The following is a 20,721-nucleotide window of genomic DNA, read 5'->3' on the forward strand; positions in this document are numbered from 1 at the left end:
ATTTCCGGCATTATCCTACATCACACACACGCTGCATGATGACGTAGTGAAAGCGAGTGTCCAGTAGGAACTTTGATTTTCGCCAAACTAATACGCTCCGTCCATTTTGATTGGCTCAGACTTAGCCAAAGAGCCGCTCTAAGTGCAGTTACTTCTCAAACAAATGGCAAATTACGCATCTTGGTCTGCGTAATTGCTCATCCCTCAATATTTTTAGTTTGAAAGGTTTATGTCACTCAAAATGTGCAAATCCAAATGTAATAAACACCATGGAAATGCAGGAAGTGATGTGACACTGTGGCCTGGACCTGACACGAGCCGTTTCCATGACTGACACCAGGAAAGTCATGGGGCAATTGCACTCTTTTGTCTTGTTTTGAGGCAATAAGGATATTTTTAGTTTATTTACAGACTTGATAGTTTGCACTAAGACCCTAAATTAAGCATTTTTTATGTCCAAAAAGTTGTTTATACATATTTGCTGTGTTTTATGTGTAAAAGATTGTGAATTTTCTATTGTTTTGTTTTTGTTTTCATTTGTATTTCTGGTCCTGTAGCTTTTATTACAGCCATATGACACAACTAACAGGTTGTACTGAAAAAAAAAGATGTATAACACTTCATTAGAGGGTAAACGTGGGAGTTTTAATAGCAAAATTAAAGAAAAAAAAGCCAGGCGAGGTACTAAAATTGCCTTGAGATCTTGAAGGGTTTTAAAAGTTAGTCTTAATTATGTGCAGGAAATAAGACAAAAGCTTGTGAAAAATCAGTGTTTTGGGGGAAAAAAGTATCACCCAGACCCAGAAATACTTAACAAATACTTCACAAATGTATTTTTCTTATATTGCTGCCCAAATGTTGACACTGAAGAAACATTTGATAAAACATTTTACCTATAACCTCTTCTGTTGCCTCCTTTTCTCTTCAGGAAGGAAACCCCGGCCTGACCGTGGTGATCCAGGGCCAGGGCCAGACCCAGGGCCAGCTGCAGATCGTACCCCAGGGAGTGACCGTCATCCCCGGGCCGGGACAGCAGCTCATGCAGGCCGCCATGCCCAACGGCCAAGTGCAGCGCTTCCTCTTCACGCCCCTGCCCCCTTCCTCCTCCTCCTCCTCGTCTCTGCCCGCCACCACAACCGCCCCGACCGCAGCAGCGATGCCCGCCAGACCCGCCCCCCAAACCCCCACGCCCATACAGCCACGCCCACCCGCTCCCGTCCAGACCACGCCCTCCTCCCTGGCCCAAATGCAAATGGTCGCTCCTCTACCGACCCCGATCTCGAGTCCAGTCCAACCGGCTCAACCTCCGATCACTTCAACCCCAATTCTACCGAAAATCGCCCCGCAAATTTTACCCACTGCCCCTTCGATTTCGCCCCCGTCCGTCACCACGCCACCGCAGCTGCAGAGGGCGCTCCCCGCTCCTTTGCTCAACCCGATCCAGACGGTCGCCCAGCTGCCCGTGACGACGCAGGTTTTGACCCCGAGCTCGCAACTCGGACCCGCCGTGTCCCCCGTCGCGACTCAACCCGCGAATCTCACCCAGGCCTTCACGCAACCGTCGCCCACCGCCACGTCGACGCCCGCCAGACCTCAGCACCAGCTCCCAGCCCAGCTCCTAACGCCGCCGCAGGAACTTTTACAACCGGTACACCCCGCCCAAATCACACCCCAATTACCCACCGTGAGACCGCCAGCCCTCGCCGTGAAGAGTCCCACCCAGGTCGTAGCGTCGCCGGCGGCCACGGCCACGGTCCCGGTGAACGTGCCCCCCGTCCCCACCCCGGCTCTGGCCCCGGTGTCTGCTCCGGTCATGGGCGTGACGCAGGTATCGGTGCCGTCTCCCGCCCGAGCGCAGGTGCAAGCCGCCGTCCGGGCCCCGCTTCACGCCGTCGCGGCCAGCGCTGTGGTCACCCCGGTCACCGCCACGTCCACAACGCCCTCAGTGCCAGGTAAAGTGCTGTGGACTTTGGAATACTAATGTTTAACTTATTATTAGATTTAAATATTCTTACTTATTGACTGAAACAAAATGATATTAGTAATAGGAGGTTTTCAGTCACGTGATCACGATAATATCACCGTGTTATATTATAATCATTAGCAGAAAATAGTTACTTGAGATTTTTTTTTTGTGTGTGTGTCTTAAAATATATCAAAATCGAATCGTGGAAATCGTGGGAAAAATGTATCGTTGCGTCCCTATAGGCAAGTTTCATTGTTGACAAAAGCGCGCGTTGCATGCTGGGAATTATTTTGGTCGGCGGCAAGAAACACTAATTCAACATGACGGACGGAGCGAGAAAGCACGTAAAGGGTATTGATCCCGGTTATTGGCCCATTTAATGGCAGAGGACCCAAGACGATTTGACCAGAAATTGGTCATAAGCATCGACGGAGCCAAATCACCCTTTTCAACCCCGACAAAAGGTGGAACAAACCAAATTTCTGGTCAGAATCGCCAACTACCTGGACAAATATTCACTTGGGCGATATCCACAATAACTTGGTGAAAACTCCTGGGCCATTCACAGCAGAAAAGATGAAAACCTCCAAGAGTCTCGATGTGTTGTTGAACTTGTTGGAGTCCACGGTTTGGATCTTCTACGTTTGCTCTGCGGATGTTTGAAAGCCGTTTAATTCACCGTTAGCGGTTCTTTTCACTCGGAATATGAAAAAGACATTTTCCTTCTTCCGTGCTTCTATTTGTGCATCCGATAATGCAGCAGGAATTTACCATTATCGGGGATAAATACGCAAGGTTACGCACTGTGTTTGACCACTACCGTGTTTCTTGCCTCCGACCAAAATATTTCCCAGCATGCAACGTGGGCTTTTAATAACAATGACGTCAGCTGAAACGCGCCTATTAAGTGTTATATGAAATGGTGATATGACTCTTATGACGATGTTCTAAACTGGTCTGATCTGGAAAAAAAGTTACGTCCTAAACATGCACTAAATACTTTTGCTTAGACTTGAATGTTCCACGTTTAATTTATCCATCACATTTTATTTATTTGTTTTTACTGATAAATAAAAACACAATGAAAAACATGCTGCTCTGACCGTGAGTAGGGATGCTTCTCTGTAGATCTGAGAAGAGAAGAGCAGGTTGCATACACCAGAAAAGTTGCGTAGTGTGCCTTTAAATGTAATGTTACCAGGTTTATATGAATCATGATCAGATACGAACTGTGAGCCAAGCGTTTGTCTCTGCTCCAATAAACTCATTTTCTTCATTTTCATCTCATTTGTCAGGTTTTTCTCCACTATTGTTTCTCTGTTATCAGAAATATCGGGCGTGTTTAATAAAATGTCAACAGCTATCGGCCAAAAAAAACCAAAAAAACGGGGAAGTGGGTGTGATTATGTAAGATCCACGTATTTTGCTTGCTCACTTTCTGTTTTAACTTCAGCCCTAGTAATGTAATTATTTGATTATTCCAATCCAATCCAGTACACTTTATTTACATAGCACATTTCATAAACAAAACAGTTTCAAAAAGTACTGCACAATACAAATAAAACAGATCCACCTGAAGTATAAATAAAGCTCTACTCGTTAAGTCAATAAAACTAGTACAAGTAAATAGATTGGCGTTTCCTCATTTCTGTAAAGAGTATAAATAAACCCACCTAGAGCATCAAATACAAAAATAAAACATAAAAGCTGATGGAGCATTTTTAACGGTGATGCAATGATTACACAACCCCAAAGCTTTATCTGCTGTGATGGCATTTGGCCGATAAAACTGCTCCGCTGTGTACGGCCTTTACACTATCCCACGATCTGATTTCATAGCTCAGTGGTTCGTGCGCTCGCCTCTCACACTGAAGGCTCTGAGATCAATTCCAGACTTTGCTTGAGAATTTTTGTGACTTTAAAATGCCCACTGTTGTGTAATTTATAGTGAGTGGCACAGATTTTGATGTTACTTATCACAAAATCTGTTACAGTTTGACATCCCTCACAGTTTATATTCATTCTTTTACTGTTACTTTTTCAACATAGCAAACGGTTAAATTAATGTAACTTTTCTTATGGGAGGGGCTGCTAGGAATGTTTCACGTTTATGGCAAATAAACGTCTCTATCTTGCGTTCATTTAAGATTACAGGGAAAGTAGTAACATCTTCATGGAGACCACCACTTTGAGATCCTGGTGCTGACGTTTAGGGCTCTGCAAGGCCGGGCTCCTGCTTACATCACAGATCTGATAAAGCCGTACACCTCCGCCCGTAGCCTGAGGTCTACCAGCCAAAATCTGCTAATGGTCCATTGGACAAGTTTTAAAACGCAACAGAGCCTTTCAAGCCGTCTCAACCTAAACTTTGGAATGAACTGCCTCCTTACCTTCACTCTCTAGATAGTGTAGATCAACTAAAGGGGCTCTTCACGCTCCTTTAAACTCCCCACCCCCAGCCCTATGAGGCAATACTCAAAAGTTGTCATGGCCTATTATTTTTAACTACTTTTTGGCAAATAATAACACATCTGCGTCTTGTGTATGCATACATATATATAACTTTTTTTCAATTAAAAATATATTTATATGATTATTTATTTATTAGTATTTATATTTAAATAATTACATGACATATTTACACTTGCAGCCAAATGTTCATCACGTGACAAGCTCGAGATCAAACAGTGACAGAGTTGTGTAGTGCATAATTGTGTAGTGCATAATTGTGTAGTGCATAATTGTGTAGTGCAGAGTACTGTAGTGCAGAGTACTGTAGTGCAGAGTACTGTAGTGCAGAGTTGTGTAGTGCAGAGTTGTGTAGTGCAGAGTTGTGTAGTGCAGAGTTGTGTAGTGCAGAGTTGTGTAGTGCAGAGTTGTGTAGTGCAGAGTTGTGTAGTGCAGAGTTGTGTAGTGCAGAGTACTGTAGTGCAGAGTACTGTAGTGCAGAGTATGTGTAGTGCAGAGTAGTGTAGTGCAGAGTAGTGTAGTGCAGAGTAGTGTAGTGCAGAGTAGTGTAGTGCAGAGTTGTGTAGTGCAGAGTTGTGTAGTGCAGAGTTGTGTAGTGCAGAGTTGTGTAGTGCAGAGTCGTGTAGTGCAGAGTCGTGTAGTGCAGAGTCGTGTAGTGCAGAGTAGTGCAGAGTGTAGTGCAGAGTCGTGTAGTGCAGAGTCGTGTAGTGCAGAGTCGTGTAGTCGTGTAGTGCAGAGTCGTGTAGTGCAGAGTCGTGTAGTGCAGAGTCAGTGCAGAGTCGTGTAGTGCAGAGTCAGAGAGTCGTGTAGTGCAGAGTAGTGTAGTGCAGAGTTGTGTAGTGCAGAGTCGTTGTAGTGCAGAGTCCTGTAGTGCAGAGTCCTGTAGTGCAGAGTACTGTAGTGCAGAGTTGTGTAGTGCAGAGTTGTGTAGTGCAGAGTTGTGTAGTGCAGAGTGTGTAGTGCAGAGTTGTGTAGTGCAGAGTTGTGTAGTGCAGAGTTGTGTAGTGCAGAGTTGTGTAGTGCAGAGTACTGTAGTGCATAATTGTGTAGTGCAGAGTTGTTGTAGTGCAGAGTGTGTAGTGCAGAGTGTCAGAGTTGTGTAGTGCAGAGTTGTGTAGTGCAGAGTTGTGTAGTGCAGAGTTGTTGTAGTGCAGAGTACTGTAGTGCATAATTGTGTAGTGCAGAGTCGTGTAGTGCAGAGTTGTGTAGTGCAGAGTCGTGTAGTGCAGAGTCGTGTAGTGCAGAGTCGTGTAGTGCAGAGTCGTGTAGTGCAGAGTCGTGTAGTGCAGAGTCGTGTAGTGCAGAGTCGTGTAGTGCAGAGTCGTGTAGTGCAGAGTCGTGTAGTAGTGCAGAGTCGTGTAGTGCAGAGTCGTGTAGTGCAGAGTCGTGTAGTGCAGAGAGTCAGTGTAGTGCAGAGTCGTGTAGTGCAGAGTCGTGTAGTGCAGAGTCGTGTAGTGCAGAGTCGTGTAGTGCAGAGTCGTGTAGTGCAGAGTCGTGTAGTGCAGAGTAGTGTAGTGCAGAGTCGTGTAGTGCAGAGTCGTGTAGTGCAGAGTCGTGTAGTGCAGAGTCGTGTAGTGCAGAGTCAGTCGTGTAGTGCAGAGTCGTAGTGCAGAGTGCAGAGTCGTGTAGTGCAGAGTCGTAGTGCAGAGTCGTGTAGTGCAGAGTCGTGTAGTGCAGAGTCGTGTAGTGCAGAGTCGTGTAGTGCAGAGTCGTGTAGTGCAGAGTCAGAGTGTAGTGCAGAGTAGTGCAGAGTGTAGTGCAGAGTTGTGTAGTGCAGAGTTGTGTAGTGCAGAGTGTGTAGTGCAGAGTTGTGTAGTGCAGAGTGTAGTGTGTAGTGCAGAGTACTGTAGTGCAGAGTACTGTAGTGCAGAGTAGTAGTGCAGAGTTGTGTAGTGCAGAGTTGTGTAGAGTTGTGTAGTGCAGAGTTGTGTAGTGCAGAGTTGTGTAGTGCAGAGTACTGTAGTGCAGAGTCGTGTAGTGCAGAGTTGTGTAGTGCAGAGTTGTGTAGGGCAGAGTAGTGTAGTGCATCACAGTCAGGTGCGATAATGTGGCCCCCAGAGAAAAAAGTTGGGTGACCCCTGGTGTAGATGCATTTAAAAAGCAACTAAAAACGTTTCTCTTTGAACAAGCGTACCCACCCTCTCAGGTTTAGAGCTGCTATGACTGATTTTATTATGAATGTTTCTTTATCTTTTGAATGTGAAGCACTTTGTGGTCTATGTCTGTGAAAAGTGCTATATAAATAAACTTTACTTACTTACTTTTGGACGTTCTTCCAGAAAAGTTACGCAGTGCTCTAAAAATATTTATCCACTTGTAGAAGCTACCTGGACAACCTGGTGATTACATAAGTCTAAAAAATATTTAGTGCGTTTAATTAACCTGATTTATTTCTTTTTATCTCATTGCAGTGTTGACGGGACAGAGAGCGCCACCTCCGCCTCAAGCCTGGACCGCCGCCCAACCTCAGGCTCCAGCGCTCCAGCCGGTCCAGCAGGCCGTCGTCTCCGCTCAGCCCGCCAACCTGCCCCCTCTTCAGGCGTCTCTCCCGTCTCCTGCCCCCGTCCCCGCCCCCGTCCCCACCTCCACGCACTCGCTCGCTCCTCAGCCTAAAGTACAATCTCCCACTCCGGTCTCCATGCAGCAAGTCACCCAAATTCCGACCTCGCAGCTTCCCCTTTCCCCGCTTCAAATTCCGCATTCGCAAATCTCGCAAATTTCCCAAGCGGCGACCACGCAGATTCAAACTTCTCAGCTTCCTGTATCGCCAATTCAACGGGCGTTAATTCCCAGCTCTCAGCTCCAAGCTTCTCCGCTTCCCGTATCCCAAATTCAACAGCAAATTCCGCATTCACAAATCTCCCAAGTTTCCCAAGTCACGACGACGCAAATTCAAACTTCTCAACTTCCTTCGCAAATCCAATCGCCTCAGCTTCCTGTGTCCCCTATTCAAGGAGCAGTAATTCCTACCTCTCCCCTTTCCGTGTCCAGAATTCCGGTTTCGCAAATTCCAGTATCCCAAATTCAAGCACATCAAATTCCGTCTTCGCAAATTTCTCAAGTTTCCAAAGTTGCCACTGCTCAAATCCAGTCTTCTCAGCTTCCCGTATCCCAAATTCAAGGCGGATTAGTTCCCACGTCCCAGTTATCCGTTACGCAAATTCCGACGTCGCAACTTGCCGTAACCCAAATTCCAGTTTCTCACATCCCGGTATCGCAAACTCAAGCTCCTACCCAAATTTCCGTTGCCCAGATTTCGCCCACGCAAAGCCAAATCGCCAAAATTCCAATCTCTCAGCTTTCCCACATCCAGACTTCTCAAATTCCCGTTCAGACTTCTTCCGCACAAATTCCAGCTTCCTCGGTCGCGCTGCACATAAAGGGTATACCGGTGTCCACGGTCATGACGACGGTCGGGCAAACTCACCTCCAAGTCCAGACCAGCCCCTCCCTCCCGCCTCAGGGTCTGGCTCAGGGTCCGGCCCAGATCCGAGCTCAGATCCAGGTGCAGAATTTCGGCCAAGTTCAGCAAATCCAACAGCTGCAGAACCAAGCACAACCAGGGCAGATCCACCCGCAGCAGGTCCGAGTGCAGTTTCAACCAAGACCACAGCTGCAGCAGACCACGCAGGTCCAGACACAAGTCCATCCTCAGGTATGACTTTATTACTTTCTTTGGGGTTTCCTTTTGTATTCAGTTAATTATTTTAGTTTTTTACATACATGACTTACTGTAGACCTAATACAAGAGTTACTTAAAATAACTACCCAATCAGAAGGGAGGAATTTGAACAGTATGTTTTCCAAAATCAGGTTTTTCGAGCAGTTAACAGTGTTACTTCATTAATAAAATCTTCATCATCTTTTCACACCTCTAGTTTGGTTATTTGGTCCACACCAGAGAATAAAATAGTTCTTCTGTAGCATATAGACTTCAGTGTGTTTCGCTTTCACACCTGCAAACCAACCAAAATTGGTCCAATTGATGTACTGTATATCCAAGGCTCCTGCACACAGCGGGTTCGACTGCACATGGCTCAGAGATGTTGAGGCTATTCCATATGTCAGGCGAGGCCGAGACGCACCATCTCACCCTGTGGCCTTTCCATGGCGCCCCTCCACAGGGTACTGATGCCGTGGGTCAGTCCCTATCCTCCCAAGCGGAAGCTGGCCTCCAGCTCCCTGGGCCCGGGGAGCCTGGACTCACAGACCTACTTACCGCCAGCCACAGTGCGTGCGTCCAGACCCAACCCTTACCCCTGTCACACCCCTTTATTGGGGCACAAGGGTTCGCCACCGCACACTCAGTTTGGGATGGTGGAAAATGAGGACCGGGGAGGGGTTGGCGCTCTCAGTTTGAGAGTCTGAGCCTGCCCTTCCATGACGCATCCCATAATTAGTTTGGAGAAACTGTCTATGACCCATGTTTGCATTCATACCAGAGGGACCGCACCAGAGTTTGGCATTTGGAGCGGAGTCGAGCGGACCGAGACCACCTCTTTTCTGAGCTCTCGGTTCGCTTGATTTAGTGCAGATCAGAGTGTGATGGTTGCTTTCACACCAACGAAAATGAACTGAACTAAGAGTTTTTAATTCAAATGGAACGTTTGGTGCACCAACTGCTGTCGGTGTGAAAGGACCCTTTTAAACATTTTTCATATTATTGTAAATAATCAAAGTGTGAAGGTTTTTCTTTTTATACTGAAGTTGAAATGACATCTAATATTTTACTCAAAAGGCTGTGTTCACATCATATCAAAATTTGGACTAAACCGATACAAAACCTGTAACTGAACCAGGACTAGACTAGAAGATCTAAGCTACCTCAGGACTATCCTAGAAGCACAGACAGTTTTAAAAGACAAAAGCAGCAACAAAATCAAAAGTATTAAAAGTGTTTTGTGTTGGTCTTTCTCTCAGGTGCAGTTCCAAAATCAAACCCTCCCTCTGGTCCAGAGTCCCACCCGGGTCCAGTCCGCATCCCAGGTCCCCGCTCAGACCCCCCAGCTCCAGACGCAGCTTCACGGGCCAGTCCAAGTCCACTTCCAACAGCAACCCCAACAGCAACCGCAACAGCAGCAACAACCGGGCCAAGCACAGCCACCCACCTCCCCCCAGGTCCTCCCCCAGTCTCCCCCCGTCCAGGCTAAGCTCCAGGTGCAGTTCCAGCCCCAGAGTCCCCCGGGAGTCCCAGGCCAGATCCAGGTGCAGTCCCCCATCCGGCACCAGCTCATCACGGTCCCGGGCCTCCAGCAGCCCGTGCAGCTCCTGTCGGCCCTGCCCCCCCACGTGGCCGCCCAGATCCAGGCTCAGATCCAGGCGCAGGCGCAGCAGCAGGGCGGGGCGGTGCCGCAGCAGATCAAACTACAGCTGCCCATACAGATCCAGACGGCGGGGGGCGCTATTCAGAACATGGTGACGATCCAGGCCCCGCCCACAGTGCAGGAGCAGTTACAGAGGATGCACCAGCAGCAGCAACAACAACAACAACAACAACAGCAGCAACAGCAGCCGGTCCAGCAGCAAACGCCCACGCCGCCAAAGAAGAAGAAACACAGCGAGAGCAAAAGGGACAAAGAGCACCACCTACAGGCAGCTGGAAACAGGGACGGGCTTCACAACAAGGTGAGACCGACTCTGACAGACGCAGATAATGGCAGATATTTAAAGTCAAAGTATCATTGTTGTTGTTATCAGGACTGAAGAAGTTCATGGATCATTCAGAAAATCATGTTTTTAAATCTTGCGCAGTAGTTTGGTGGTTTAGGTCGACGAAATTGATGCTTTCCACAAACAATCAGTGTAATCTTTTAGTTTGCAATTAGTTTTACAGTCACTCTTTAGTAGGATGTGCAAAAATATCAAAATATCGATATATCTTAGCGTTTAATTTGATGATCCGGTATCAATATCAGGGACTGCTGTGTCGATGTAATGCCATGAGTATTTTTTGGCATATTTTACTAAATTATTTTGAAACAGCGCTACAGTTTTGTTGCTTGTTTAGAGGAAGGAAACTCGTTTATGCGACACATTTGACATTTTCACTGTTTTGATGATTAAAATGTTTGTGTTTCATATGAACTTTGCACAAGAAAGGTTTTAACAAAGACTTTTACTTTTATCACATACATGATTTAGCCTTTATTTTTTATTGAACTGTATCGAAGCAATTTAAAATATATCGTATCGAATCGAAAGCTCAATGTATCGAGATATGTATCTCATTGTCAACTTTTTTTCTTTAATTTGGAATATAGTCAGTGCTTTTTTTTCTCCATTTAAGTCATAATATAAATGCCAAGGTTTTTTTTTTCCACACATAAAATTCATATAAATGTAAAAGGTACATTAAAAAAAAGAGAAAAAAAAATAATAATAAATAAATAATAATAATAAAAAAAATAACATAATAGGCTTTTTTAATGATTCCCAGCACTGCTCTTTAGGCATTTCTTTAAACTAAGGCATTTACATGCTCTTCGTTTTTTGGACATTTGCATGAAGCTTTGCAAAAATTTGATTTGATTTGCTCACCATTTGAAGGACCCATTTTGCTGGTCGGGTCTGTGTCACCACTATTGTACAGTTTGCAGTTGGAGAGTACACGACTAGTTACCCGAGAATTATTCCATGCATTATTTACAGGTGATTTACAATAAAAATTATTTCAGCAGAGAGACAGTAAATTCCATATGAATTAATTTCCTTCAGGTGGCCTTCAAGAACTCTGCTGCAGAGCTGTTGAAGCAAAAGAAATCTCTGGCTGCTGCTGAGCGAGAAGAGAACCAGAGGTAGGTGCTCCTATAATCATTATACTTTCACTTGTATCATGGCATAGACATTAAGTTGCATCATTTGCAAGTAAACTTCCATGAGAAATTTCATGAAATTCTGTTGATGGGCCCGGTCAAGCAGAAGTAAACAGCAAGGCCAAAAATTCAAGTTAATGCATCTGATATAAAAATGTATTCAACAGATACATATGTGCTCTAGTTTATGAAACTGTTTACCTTTTTTCTGTACCATTTTTGGTTCTAAAGTTTCATACGTTTTTAACAGACCATGTATGAAACATGGAACAAAAATTATTTCCCAAATTTCAAAGACCTGCAAATCATGTAAATAAATGGATGTATTTCATCATATCTTTGAACTGTTGATGAAGGTACATGATTTTTTTTTTAAATGTATTTAAAATGATAAAAATTTGCTTGGAAGGACTGACATATTTTATAGAAATAGTTTCCTTTCATTTTGAAGTAGTAATAAAGTTTTCGGAAAACAAAAAAGTTGACAAATTATGCAAAATCATGCACCTTCTACTTGTTTGCACAATTTTCCCTCCGTTACTTTTCCCTCCGTTACCATGACCTTTCTTAATAAAAAATCTCATTACTCAAAAAGTAAGAGGTTTTTCAACCTAATCTTGTACCATATGGTAGAAAACTATATGAAGCAAATATTCAAACCAGTTTGTTAAGGAATATGTAAGTGAGAACCAAGAGTTATCACTGTTTGTATTTATTGCCCAAAAAGTGCTGCATATTTCATTCCCTCTGTTACCGACATGAGTTTTTAAATTTTTTGTCAACAACTTGAAAGAATATCACAGGTTTAACTTGACCCTGTTGGAGTGTAACTCTTTCCTACATTCTGATACTTTACTTATTTCAATAGTCCCTCTAGTTTCTGAATAAGAGACATTTGAATGTAAAAAATCTGCCCCTGTTTTCCCTCTGTTACCGCTTGACCGGAAAATGATGTTTACTGGGTCCACCAAGCCTCTGAAATTTAGTGCCTGTGGAAGCCTTCAATCTGAGCTGAAAAATCAGTTTTTCTTTAATAACATCTTTATCCTTTCTGGAAACTTAGGTTTACCAAACCCTGAGCCGTACCTGTCATTGAGATGCTCTGGGTGATGTCGCACTCACTTACTCCACTTTTTTATACAGTCTACGATCACTACAGAAAGAATAAACTTTGTCTCTCATTTCATCTTTGGCCTTTGTGGATATTAGATAAGTATGAAAAAATTGTCATATCTTAGAAAGTTATGAAGATAGAGATTTAAAATAGCAACATTTATTTTCAACTTTCAGTGACACCATGGCCCTAAATTATTATTTTTAAAGTTATTTGAGAAAAACAGATTTTTCTGCCAGAGCCTTATGGACACTGTTAGGATGGAACTTGAGAGTCTGGGTGGACCCAGTAGATTTTATTAAATTGAGCAAATATTCCACAGATTTTCTTTTAATTGGTTTTGTCACATTTTAAAATTGGGTACAAGTTAAATTTCTGACACTGGGGCAAATAATTCACCCTAATATACATAGTACCTTTTATTTTTCAAAACATAAGCTCATATAAAAATATTATAATAACACAAACATCAATCTACATTCTTTAAAAAATATGTAACAGTGCGAGATCTTTCATACTAACTTTATTCTGGTGCGTCTGCAGGATGATCGTGTGCAACCAGGTGATGAAGTTCCTCCTGGACAAGATCGAGAAGGACGAGAAGCAGGCAGCTAAGAAGAGGAAGAAGGAGGAGGTGGTGGAGCAGAAGAGGTCCAAGCAGAACGCCTCCAAACTGACGGCACTACTGTACAAGCACAAGGAGCAGCTCAAGGCCGAGATCCTCAAGAAGAGAGCTCTGCTGGACAAGGAGCTGCAGCTGCAAGTCCAGGTACCACTCACCAGAGCGTCTGAACTGTATGTCTGTATTTTTATTCTGTGTATGGACGATAAAGCCATTTTAAAGCTTCCCAGAAAAATGCTAAAGTGTGACATGAACGTTCTAGACAAATAAACCAACTTTGTCATATCTAAGATGCAAAATGTTTCCTAAATTGTTCTTTGACATGACTGGGATTCCCGTTTAACCATAAACAATATTGGTGGTTGAAGTTGGACCAGATTGAACTTTCTCCTCACATGGTTCTTCTTTCGTGTTTGTTTTCAGGAGGAGCTCCGTCGGGACATCGCTCGTCTCCAGAGAGAACGCGAGAAGGCCCGAGCCGCCATCGCCCAGGCCGCCGCCGCCACCGTCAAAGCGACAGCCTCCTCCCACCCCTCTCACCCTTCACACCCCTCGCACCCGTCCGCCCACCCCGCGCCCCCCACGCACCCCTCCCCCCACGCCGCCCCGCACCCGCCCCCTCCGCCCTCCTCCTCCTCGTCGTCGTCGTCCTCGCCGCACAAACGCAAGCGGGAGGAGGAGAGGGACAGGGACCGGAGCCGGGACAAGTACAGGCACCACGACAAGGACAAGAAACGAGACCGGGACAAAGACAGGGACAAACACAGAGACAGGGACCGAGACAGGGACAGGGACAGAGACAAGCACCGGGACCACGACCACGGCTCGTCCAAACACAAGAAGAAGAAGAAGCAGTCGTCTACCTCAAAGGAGCACAAGAAGGACAACAAGCTGTACTGTATCTGCAAGACTCCCTACGACGAGTCCAAGTAAGAGACGCTTTTTCGTGCCAGAGGGATTCAAACTAGAACAAACAAATTTAATTATACTGGCAAATTTAGAATAATGTTAATTTGGCTTTGACTTTAGACAATAGCTTTCAAAATCCATGGTAAAAACTGAAAGTGATTTTGAATGTTTTGGTCTGACTCTTTAGGCATGTGGGACTAGATCAGAGTGCTGCACTGGTCCATTTTTGGAGACCCACACCCGTCCGTTAACCCGTGTTTATATCAAAGTTAAATCCGCACCCGCCCGGACCTGTTAACATTCCACCCGTTACCCGCCCGTGATAAATTGGGGTTAGCCCATTATTCCAGAACTGAACCAGGACTAAACCTACGCCGTGTCATTAGTGGATTATAAATATATACACGCCACAAACCGCCGAGCCGATCGCCAGGACTACAACAGGACTGGACCAAGTTTAACCAGGTCTGAACCAGGTCTAAACCAGGACTAAACCAGGACTAAACCAGGACTAAACCAGGTCTGTAACCAGGTCTGTACCAGGTCTAAACCAGGTCTGTACCAGGTCTGTACCAGGTCTGTACCAGGTCTAAACCAGGTCTGTACCAGGTCTAAACCAGGACTGTACCAGGTCTGTACCAGGACTAAACCAGGACTAAACCAGGTCTGTACCAGGTCTGTACCAGGTACCAGGTCTAAACCAGGTCTAAACCAGGACTGTACCAGGACTGTACCAGGACTAAACCAGGTCTAAACCAGGTCTAAACCAGGTCTAAACCAGGTCTAAACCAGGTCTGTACCAGCACTGAAACAGGACTAAACCAGATCTAAATCAGGTCTAAATCGCATCCCCTGATGGTTTTATGTAATAAATACACTAAAGTCTTTCTCAGCCTCAGACCGGGAAATGTCAGTTGTTTCCAGGCCATCGGACGTCCTGGACACGCATCAGTTAGTTTTCTCCCGTTCATCGTTCATTTGATTCATCTCACTCGCCCGTGCGTAATCGTTACCAGTCTGTAAATTTCCAGAACGTTAAAACCCGCCCGTTTCAGCAACTATTTGCGGGTACCCGACCTGGTGCAGGACTCTGGACTAGATTGTTGCCTCAGTCGAAGGTATCAGTGCAGCTTAACAGGAAAGTGAGGAGAGTAACAGCCAGGTGAGGCAGTTTGAGGAGAGGAACTGCCCTCAGGACAAAAGACTAATAAAAGTATCTACATGTCTAATTGAGGAGTGAATGAATAACATGTGTGTTGTGTTTCGTGCAGGTTTTACATTGGCTGTGACCTGTGTTCAAACTGGTTCCACGGAGCGTGTGTGGGCATCACGGAGAAGGAGGCCAAGAAGCTGGAGGACTTTGTGTGTAACGACTGTAAACGCGGCCAGGAGACAGGAGGGGGCAGCAGCAGCAACGAAGAACTCTACTGCATCTGCCGGACCCCGTACGACGAATCACAGTACGTTACCAAAGATCTAGACAAAATAGATTCACAATTATATTCTGTTTCATATTTATTGACATGTCTCCTTGGATGTGTTAACACTTTACCTGGAATATTCCACAGTATGGCATTAAACTTCTCCATAGAAACAACATTCAGAGAGCAGAGTTTTGACCATAAGGCTAACACACTTGTCCTGATTATCAGTCAATAAGAAGCTTTATAATTGAATTATTTGGGCTTATTTTGACCTCAAGACCTGCTAAAATACATGGCGTTAAAATTCATTAAAACTTTAGGTATAGGCTCTATTCACGCTTACATCACAAACCACATCCTCACTCCCCATGTTTAAAAAAGCCCTAAAAACCATGTCTGTAAAACCACCTTTCATTAACTTTCTTATTTCTTTTGTTTGCTTTTGTTTGTCTGTTCATGTAAAGTGTCTTTTAGTGTCTTGATAAGCGCTATACAAGTGTTATGTGTTATTGTTATTTTAATTGTAGCAACTGTAATCAGTTAGTATAAACATTTGAGCTGTCGTGTGTCCCGTCTTTAGACCGTCGTCCGTCTCTGCTGGAGCTGACTTCCTGTGCTGTGTTGCAGGTTTTACATCGGCTGTGACCGCTGTCAGAACTGGTACCACGGGCGCTGTGTGGGCATCCTCCAGAGCGAGGCCAACCACATCGACGTGTACGTGTGCCCGCAGTGCCAGTCTACCGAGGACGCCATGACTGTTCTCTCTCCACTCACAGACAAAGACTGCGAGGGGCTCAAGAGAATACTACGGTCCCTACAGGTAACAGGACACTGGTATTAACACAATATTCAATATTACTGTGTTTTTCAGACTGTAAGTAGCTCTCGAGTATAAGTCGCACCAGCCATAAAATGAGCAATGAAGAAGAAAAAAACATGTATGTTGTGCCAGACTATAAGTAAAATCAGAAACGAGGAATCGACATTTCATCTTGAAAGTCAAGTTCTAGTAATAATAACAGAACAGAGAACAACAGACTGTTAACGTCACATATGAACAGTTCTTCAGATAAACTATAACATAAACAACAGAACAGAACAAGTTTAACAAACTCTCCATCTCACTCCAAATCACTAAATCCATTCAATTCTTCATCCTCGGTGTCACTTCTGAACAACTCCTGAACAACTCCTGGACCTCGGGAGGTAAACAGAGCGCCGCTTCCTCTTCTGTGTCGCTGTCGTCAGACTCAGCATCAGTTCCAGTTAGAATTATTCCGGCCTTTCTGAATCCAGACAGGATGGTTTCGGTGTCACTGAAGTACAGGCTTTGTCGATTCATCCAGTGACTTCAGGAAAGTTTCATGGTGCATCCTCCCGGTTCTCATGAAGCTGCCAGCTTACCTTCAGTCCCTCACAAGTTTCTTGCTCACTCCAAACTTTCTTTCTGCTGCTCGATTACTGTTTTCGGCTGCATATTTCACGACTTGCAGCAGGACAGAGGCTCTTTCTGCAGGAGACATGCACAGTAGAGCCAAGTGACAGTGGTACAGGAGGAACAGGAGTAGCAGATTCTGACACACAAACCTAGACCCTCTTGCGGTTGTCAGTGTGAAAATTTTAATATATAAGTCACACTGGAGTATAAGTCACAGGAAACACCAAAACCATGAAAAAAAGTGCCACTTATAGTCTGAAAAATACGGTAGACGCATAGTCAGACTTGAATTGAACAGATATAACACAGTATGCAGAAGGTTTTTGTCTCTGATGCTGGGTCCTGGATTTCAACTCCAGCGTCGTGTCTCTTCTTCAGCTCTTGGGCTCATATAATTTACTCTACAACATTTGCACTTTTCATAATTTACATAATATTTTTGAATTGAATTAACGTGCATAAAATAATGTCACATACTCATGATGGCCAAACAGTGGAATGGTTGTTTTTTTAGTGTATTTTGTGCAACTACACCAGCAAATATTTATTCTTGGGTGGAAAGGGGGCAGATTATTAGCTTCTTTAACCATGGAATTTGAAAACCGGAAAGATTTGTCAAATAAAAAATGTTTAATTGTACTTTTTAATATCATCCCCAGTCGCACAAGATGGCCTGGCCTTTCCTAGAACCAGTGGATCCACACGACGCGCCCGACTATTACAGAGTCATCAAGGAACCGATGGGTACTGCTCGTCTTTCCTGCCTTTCGATCTTTGGCACGGTTACGGAATAAACCGAACAAAACGCCGAATTCATCCACATCTTCGTCGTTTCTTTCAGATTTCGCCACCATGGAAACTCGTCTGCAGAAGAGACACTACCACAAGCTGACCGAGTTTGTGGCCGACGTGACCAAAATCTTCGACAACTGCCGCTACTACAACCCCAACGACACGCCCTTCTTCCAGTGCGCCGAGGTCCTGGAGGCCTTCTTCGTGCAGAAACTCAAAGGCTTCAAGGCCAGCAGGTAACCACGGACGCACACGCTTAAAAACAGGCCGGTATCGGGAATGGGAATGTGGTTTAGTTAATACAAATCACAGTTCTGTAACCTTAAAGTACCAGATTTTTGTCTTAAAACCGTGAAAAACAGAACTAGTAAATGTTAACGGTGTTCTGAGGATCCTAATTCTATACATTTTACTTTTCACAACTTTCAGAGACCAGAGCAGAGCAACTAGCATGCTAACATGCATGTCCTGATCAGTAAGAAGCTTTATTATTGGATACAGAAGCACACAGCAGACTTATTTTGACCTCAAGAGCTGCTAAAATACAGGGTGTCCCAAAAATTCGACATCATTTCGCAGGCCAATAATTTTTGCACTTCTTGTTGAAATAATCTTAAAATTGAAACGTTTGACATCTTTTCTTTACACTTTTTTCACTTTTTTCTGACCACGTGAGATGCAACGTGTCCAAGACTCCGCGAGGCCGTAGGCTCCTAGCTCCGACCGTGCTGGACCAGCCGTGGGCTCTGAGCTTCCGCGGGCTCCTATTTCCGACCGGGCCGCGAGCTTCGGTCTTTCTCTTTCTTCTTCTTCTTCCAAACGCCCCTAAGGCGTCCAAACAGAGGTGTCCAGTGCAGTTTTCGTTGCTGCAGTCTCGTTTACGTTATGCTATTACAGGGTATTCACGAAGGTCCAGAAGATTTCGTGATATGATCCCGTCCATAACTCAGTCACTGATTTACCCAGATACTGTTAGAAGAAAAACTGTGATTGGTCCATTTCCATTCCATTATATTAACCCTTTGTTAGTTTGTCAGTCCAAATTTATGGCAATGATCTCGAAATTATTACTAGTGTCATGTTTATTACTCACTGAATAAAAAATTTTGAAAAAATATATTAGTTTTACAAAAAATCATTCAATATTTTTTCTTGAGCCTTCAGAATACCTTGAAGACTCTGGGGGTTCAACTCTGAAAGAAATGCTGTTTACACAACAAATGTTTGGCTCTTTCATTTATATTTCCTATAAAAGTCGCTATACACTACTTTTTAATTCATGAATTGGTTTTGCGTATAACATGCGATTAATATTTTTTATTTTTGTCCAGCCCTACATTATATATAAAATCTTGATACATTCTGTGAAAATTTAAGGTTATTTCAAAAATAATTGCCTAAATTCTTGACCTGTGAAATCGAATTTTTTGGGACACTTTGTACATGGCAAAAAGTCTACAAGGTCTTTAAGTCTTATCTACAGATAAGAAAAGTCATGGGTTTTTGTTTATGTAGACATTTTGACAGTATACGATTTTTATTAAAACATTTTTGTTACAGAAAAGTTTGAAATTTTAACTGTGAAAAGTCCAGCTCCCTAGAAATTCAACTTGTAAATACAACACAACAAAATGGGCTCTCCCTTGGGCTTTGTGCATGAACTGTACTTGATAACGATCTTATAACATGCACTATTTTGTAATGTTTTCTGTATTTATTATTAGTATTTTTGCTTTCACTCTTCTCCGCTCACTATGATGTTATGTGACTCACTTGTTACTAGCACAAACAAAGGTCTATCTATTCACTAATTCACACAATTCCAAACTTTATTACAAGGTTGTTAATGAATGTATTGAGCATTTTTCATCCCATACGCATGTCCATTATGTTGTTTTTGTTTCAGTTTTGGCTTTACCTGTAGAGTAGACTCTGTACACAACGGCACACGGCTGCTTCTGGTCAAAGGGAGGTCATTTCAGCCATTTTCGCTGTACTGTCGGACTAAAATCACTAAATCCTGACAGATGAGGGAGCGATGGGAGCAGAAAATATGGTAAAACTTTACAAATGAGAGGAAAACTTCACAGCCGGACTCTTCTGTTTTTAGAAATGTCTGTGTAAATCTGTGTGTCCGTGCTAATGATGATTTCAGAGCCTAATGAATATGGCGTCAAAATAGTCCTCACACTCACAATAAAAGATGAATTCAGGCGTATTTTATTATTTCACGCTTGTAGATACTAACTGCACTCGAGGAGAAATCTGTGTTCTGCGCACAAAACAACCACTGGGGGTCAGACGCATCCTCAAAAAGACAAGGAGCTCTCTGAAAGTTGTTTTCTGTTTGCTCGCGCGCAAGGAGGATTTCTGAATCCGTGTATCGTTCATTCATTTGTTTTTCAAAATAAAACAAAAATAATTTATTTATTAACAAATATTCATTTTTTCAGTTTAACATTTTTTCGTTTTTAAATGAATAATGGAAAAAACAGATAACGGCCGTTTCCTGTTTCCGTGACTTAAACTGCGATACTTTTGCGCCGCATCTGGACTTAACCAGGACTTTATCTGTTTTTTCCATTATTCATTTAAACACAAGATCAAACTGAAAATCTATTTTTTCATTTTAGTTTTGGAGACACATAATGAAGAGTTTTCGTTTTCTTATTTTTGGTTTCATTATGAAAAACAAATGATACGGGCGTGTCTGCCCCCAGTGGTTGTTTTGTTTTAAACTATATATCCTGCAGTTTTACAATCTCTATATTTAAATAAATAAATAAATAAATATACTTATATATATTATACCCCAAATAAACTTTGTTAAGCTTTAAATCATTTCAAGTTGATTATGTGAGTTTGGAGATTGTTTGCCACTCAAATCAAAATCACGAATCATCAAAATCAATCAAAATTCGATTAATTGCACAGACTTAAACATTATGATTATTTCCAAACGCCTGCACTTTTGTGTAAAAGAGACGACAATAAATGCACTGACAAGAAATGTTAAAAAACTATAATATCAAACCATAAGGTGAGTGGAAAAGGTTCACATTTCATATTTAGCCCTAAAAGAATCAATCAATCAATCAAACTTTATTTGTACAGCACTTTTCATACATTTAAAAAGTGCAACAGATAAAATGCTAATGACAATTTAAACAGAAAC

At 43.4% G+C, this 20,721-nt stretch overlaps 1 protein-coding gene across 1 annotated transcript in view; it reads left to right on the plus strand.

Moving 5' to 3' along the window:
• LOC110155069 (nucleosome-remodeling factor subunit BPTF-like) overlaps positions 1-20,721 on the plus strand; it is an 81,916-nt gene that overhangs the window by 56,467 nt on the left and 4,728 nt on the right. The window contains 10 exon segments of the mRNA XM_055153102.1: positions 929-1,952; positions 6,847-8,090; positions 9,356-10,060; positions 11,150-11,229; positions 12,905-13,130; positions 13,407-13,912; positions 15,164-15,352; positions 15,944-16,136; positions 17,414-17,498; positions 17,596-17,782. Coding sequence (XP_055009077.1) covers positions 929-1,952; positions 6,847-8,090; positions 9,356-10,060; positions 11,150-11,229; positions 12,905-13,130; positions 13,407-13,912; positions 15,164-15,352; positions 15,944-16,136; positions 17,414-17,498; positions 17,596-17,782 — 4,439 coding nt within the window.

This window comes from Boleophthalmus pectinirostris, unplaced genomic scaffold (genome assembly GCF_026225935.1).
Source record: "Boleophthalmus pectinirostris isolate CB_2022bp ecotype Guang Dong unplaced genomic scaffold, ASM2622593v1 HiC_scaffold_17, whole genome shotgun sequence".
Lineage (NCBI taxonomy): Eukaryota > Metazoa > Chordata > Actinopteri > Gobiiformes > Gobiidae > Boleophthalmus > Boleophthalmus pectinirostris.